The 5,433-nt window shown below is 41.1% G+C and overlaps 1 protein-coding gene across 1 annotated transcript; it reads left to right on the top strand.

The window, feature by feature from the left end:
• Positions 1-2,538: 2,538 nt before the first annotated feature.
• Positions 2,539-3,477, top strand: LOC141152987 (olfactory receptor 5V1-like). The gene has a single exon (XM_073637645.1). It carries the CDS (start codon positions 2,539-2,541, stop codon positions 3,475-3,477), a length of 939 nt encoding a protein of 312 aa, XP_073493746.1.
• Positions 3,478-5,433: the final 1,956 nt, after the last annotated feature.

The following is a 5,433-nucleotide window of genomic DNA, read 5'->3' as shown; positions in this document are numbered from 1 at the left end:
GGGAATTACGTGCTGGCTGTGAGTGGTCAGCGATGTTGTCACAAGCAGTATTGACAACATGACGTAATTACAAAATTCATTAGGGGCCCCGGGGGGGATACATTGGGGGGTTAATTTAAAGTAGTGCACAACCCATTTAAACACTGCTTCGCTGATTAGTCACGCCCGGTCTGCCGCATACATATTCTAGAATACCCATGCGTTAGAATCGGGCCACCATCTAGCTACTCCTATATTCCTACAAGTAAGTACGGATGACTATCTATTAATAGGCGGTAATGCTACTACTGCTGATCAGAGGCTGTGTTGTCCATGTTCGGGGTTCGTGCTCGAACAGTAGGTGTTCGGTATGGATCTCAAACTTTACTGTTCGGGTTCGCCCATCACTACTGCTAACTTGCACATTTCCTAAAAGACAGAGTGGAGTCGAAGGGAAGGAATTCGTTACACTTTTGTTTTCTACGTTTGGTCTACTGCTTGTGCTTGTTGGTGTCATGGTCACAGGTGGCACACGTGGTTCGTAGACTCACTGTGAGATGGGGCCAGGCTTGCCTATAGAGGGGCGTAGCTAAGCGGCTACCTGGTGTTCACTGGAGCTCCTGATGGTGGAGTCAGGCTTGAGCTGCAAGGTAGCCACCAGGTACCAATCCTAGGCAGTCACCGGTACCGCAACTGCCGACCCCAGGGATCAGGTTCGCTAGATGGGGACACGGGAGCGGAGTCACTGACAGGAAGGATATGGAGACTGATAGACAGTTCAGAAAACGTGGGATTCAAGAATAGATTTCCATCTCTGGAAACGGTTCAGGTACCGCCGGAGCCATTCCAGGGTCACATATACACTACACAAGACTACAGGAACGATACATATAAGGGAATAACTATAATAGACTGAGAGCGAGGACCTGGCAACATACAGTTGCACACACACTACCACAAAGTAACTATAGGGGTTGCTCAGGCACCTCCCTATTGGAGAGGGTGCCTTTAATACAAGAGGCCTCCCATCTATTGGCGCGCACTCGCACTAGGCGCATCGCTGGAAGCCTGTGCGGTGTGCACAGGAGAAGGAGGCAGAGGAACACAAGGACGTTGTCGCAGCCGCGTAGGTAAGTATGTCGCCATCCACGCATAGAGGGAGAAGGGGAACCATGCAGAGGGGCCAGCAATGGATTTTACATCTGACTTGTTTCTTCTTAGATTTCTGCTTGCCAGGCCACTGAAAATGTTGTTAACACTGAAGCAAACGCAGTGTTACACGTGATAGGCTTATATTCACTATTTCAACAGCTCAAAAATGTAATTTAAGTCATTTGAAAATAAAATACTTTTTTTTATATTTAGTATAAGTTTTGAGAATTCTTTCAAAATTACTTTGATGGTAAAAAAAAAATGTAAATACCTTGAGAGCATGACTTCTACAGGGAAATCTATTACATTTACCTCCTCTGTTGAAGCATTTGCACAAGGGACTTATATAGCCTGATAACACAACACATATATGTGTAAAGCAATATAATTTGCTCTTTGATAGGATCGGTCATTCTAGAAGGTTCACCATCATTTGACAATACGAGTAAAAGATTAAAAAGCTAAGGATAACTATTTGGATACTTACACAATTGTTTTAACCAAATGAAGGTAATATCTTCTAGTTTTGCCAAATACGTGTCCTCCATAAGGTAGGTTTTTATATTAAAAAAATAGTTGAAATCACAAAAGGTCAACAGATACTTTAGCTCAGCAGCTCAGGGTCCAGGGAAGTCATCTGAAAATAAAAGTTAAAAATGTAATTTTCTGAATGTATTATACAATGATTTTCGATGATGTTTTGCTGTGTATCTGCTCTTGAATTGCACTCAATGGCTTCTTTCCTTGGTCTTATTGTTTCCACTCCTTGAAGTCGCTGCTCCAAGTTTGGAAAATGGGAAGTATACAAAAGTTTTTTACATTTCAAAGTGTTATCATTGGATGTTCTAAAATGAATGAAAGAAACACAAGTAAAAGCAACAGCATTTTTTTTAAATATTACATACATTTTTATTTCATTTTTGTGAAGTTTTTATTAATTTTATTATGTACATTAAATTTTTTTCCTGACACAGTCTATGGGAAAAAATGCCAGCAAAAATGTCAAATGCTGACAATTTTTTATTTAAAAAAGAAATGTCACTAACCCCAAACAAGCCACATTTTTGTATGTTGTTCATTTTCTATTTAAATATAGACTTTAATGTAATGTAATATCTTAGTTTTTGGCCAAAAAAATAATGGCAAGAAAAATGCAATGAAAAGTGTCATGTTTTTCTGCGAAGTTCTGAGTATTAAACCACACATATAGAGAATTAAAAGATAGAGGGATAAGAGAAGATGAGAGAGGTGTTTAACACGTTGTAGCCTTAAAATGGAGACATATCAGATCCAGGGCCAGACAGTCCCACCGGATGACCAAGCAATCTCCCAGACTGTGCATAAAGTTTAACTATCTGTATCTCTAAATATGTATTTTTTCCATTATTGTCCAGGAACCAAAAAGTAATGGAAGGTACAAACCAAACATCTCCAGGAAGTTTCATCCTCCTCGGTCTGTCTAATGTCCTGCATTTCCAGATCATCTGCTTTGTCATATTCTTGGTGATGTATATTATGACATTGGCAGGGAATGTTCTACTGGTCATCGTGGTGAGGATCAATTCCAAACTGCAGACACCAATGTACTTTTTCCTTAGCAATCTCTCGATAATTGACATCTGCTTCTCCTCCACCATAGTCCCCAAAATTCTCATAAACACCATTTCTGAGGACAGAAGTATTTCTATATTGGGATGTGCATTTCAAATGTATTTCCATTTGGCATTGGGAGCCACAGAGTGCATACTACTTGCCATCATGGCTTATGATAGATTTGTAGCCATTTGTAAGCCCTTGCACTATACCAACATAATGAGCAAGATATTGTGCTCCTGTTTAGCTGCTGGATCATGGAGTTTTTGCTTCATGAACTCAGCCATTCATGTGGTCCTTACCTTCCATCTACCCTACTGTAGATCACATCATATCAACCACTTCTTCTGTGAGATGCCTCCATTTTTTCAATTGTCTTGCAAGGACACTTGGTTCAATGAATTAGCAATGTACATCTCAGCCGTGATCATAGCCTCGTCTTCTTTCGTCTTGACCCTAATTTCATATGTCCACATCATCTATACGATACTGAAGATCCGTTCTTCACAAGGGAGGCAAAAAGCTTTCTCAACGTGTGCCTCACACCTTACTGTAGTGTCGCTATATTATGGGACCATTATGTTCATGTATATGAGACCTCGTTCCATGCACTCTCCTGAGACGGACAAGACTGTGTCCATTCTCTACACAGCGGTGACTCCAATGTTGAATCCCATCATCTACAGTATGAGGAACAAGGATGTTAAGAGCACTATTAAAATAAAGCTGATTAGACAGTCAGTAAACCACTAAATGGCTTCTGGTTATTTTTTTTTTCAACAGTATCAGTATTTCTATTTTTACTTATGGAAAAATCATCATAAAAGCAACCAAAAATAACAGAAGATCAATGCTTTTGAACATATAAGTAGGTTACGACATTTACAGAAACTGATAATGAACAGGACCCATCAGTAGACTATGGACCACTACATCATTAGGGAGTTACGATTTAGCTTTCCTACTATGCTTATAACAAAACCAGGCATATTAGAATTAAGTAATTAAAAATGTTATAATTTACCAAAGATGAATCTGGGACTCTTCTCCAGTGGCATTATTGGAGGCGCATTGCATAGACGAAGTTGAGGATGCAGAGATAAGTGCCCTTAGTTCCGCCTGATGTTGCTGGAAGGAAGTCCTGGACTCATCTCAGGTAACTCATAAGCTCTTCTACTACCTAATGCCAAAATACTAAAATCACCAAAGGGTAATTCTGCTTTTTTTTCCAATTCTGCAGAGAAAAGAAAAGCAGAAAATAATTTTGACAATTGTGTGAATAACCATATTAAATTGAAATTGAAGATGGGAGCCTCAACGTATCCACAGCATGTAGAAAGTGGCCCAGATGCCCTCATGTTAAAATATAAAAGGGGAGTAGTGTTGAGCCACCCCCGTTGTGTTCGGGTTCGGTTCGGTTTGTCGAACACCGGCATGTTCGTCGAACGGTTCGTCGAACACCGTCAAACACCGTGGAACACCGTCAAACACCGTTAAAACCAATGGCAGGGATTGTCTGCCACTCACTGTAATGCCACAGTCATGGTGGTTGTGGCATTACAGTGGTTGCCCAAATCGATGGGAACAGTGCTCACAGTGAAACATGAAAAGCCGGCAATTCAGCAGCAGCATACACCGGTACCCGACAATTTAGAACCGAAAGAATAGAGCATCACACATAGATTAGATAGATAGAAACATGTCAGTCACATATATAATAAGTACAGTGATAGTGTTGATTACTGTACTTGTCATTAAGTGTTAAAATAAAGGATTTATTAAAAAAAAAATTGACGTGTGGTTCCCTGTAATTTTAGTCTCTAGCGGAGGTTAAGCAGACGGCTGGGGCAGATGTTTGAAGCCTGGGAAGGGGGTAATACCCACAGAGCTGCCCAGGCTACTAATATCAGCCCCCAGCTGAATACCTAGCCTTTACTAGCTATTAAAATGGGGGACCCCCCAAAAAAATGACGTGGGGTCCCCCCTATTTTAATAGCTAGCAAAGGCTAGGCAGACAGCTGGGGGCTGATATTAATAACCCAGGAAGGGTGTCATGAATATTAGCCCACTCCCAGACTAGAAACACCAGCCGTCAGCCACCCCAAAAATGGCGCATCCATAGGATGCGCCAATTCTGGCACTTGGCCTTGCTCTTCCCACTACCCTATAGCGGTGGCAGTGGGGTAATAGGGTTGGGGTTGATGTCAGCTTTTAATGCCAGCTGACATCAAGCCCAGGTTAGTAATGGAGAGGCATCTATAAGACACCCCCATTACTAACCCCATAGTCAAAGTTAAAAAAAACACAAACACCCAGAATAAAGTCCTTTAATTGAAATAAAGACACATTCCTTTAATGTTCTAAATTAAACCCTACTTACCGTATCGCCCATTCCAGCTGAAGCCAATGTCTCCTGCAATAAATGTAAAATAATAAACCAACTTCATCCTTACCTTTCCATAGTTCCCAGGACAGCTTCAGCTCTGCTACATTCACATGACAATCAAGAAAGAAGGAATTGTGCGGTGTTAGTGAAGCACTAGAACAACTAGACAGGGGATTAGGTTATAACACACAAACCTTTTATTGTTTAGTACGCTCTCTAACGCCACAAAGCATTTCGATAGCAGAAGCTATCTTCCTCAGGTAGATCCAGCTTGTCATCTTTCAGAAGGCATGCTGGATGGCAGCGCTCAGCTGTGATCCAGG

This window comes from Phyllobates terribilis, unplaced genomic scaffold, assembly GCF_046119375.1.
Source record: "Phyllobates terribilis strain yellow unplaced genomic scaffold, ASM4611937v1 Scaffold_7__3_contigs__length_470593459, whole genome shotgun sequence".
NCBI lineage: Eukaryota > Metazoa > Chordata > Amphibia > Anura > Dendrobatidae > Phyllobates > Phyllobates terribilis.
The sequence above is the reverse complement of the archived record's forward strand: the minus strand, read 5'-3'. Positions and strand labels throughout refer to the sequence as shown.

Bases quoted from the DNA above. Each gene is read 5' to 3' on its own strand.
- LOC141152987 (XM_073637645.1), top strand. From the start codon at position 2,539: ATGGAAGGTACAAACCAAACATCTCCAGGAAGTTTCATCCTCCTCGGT.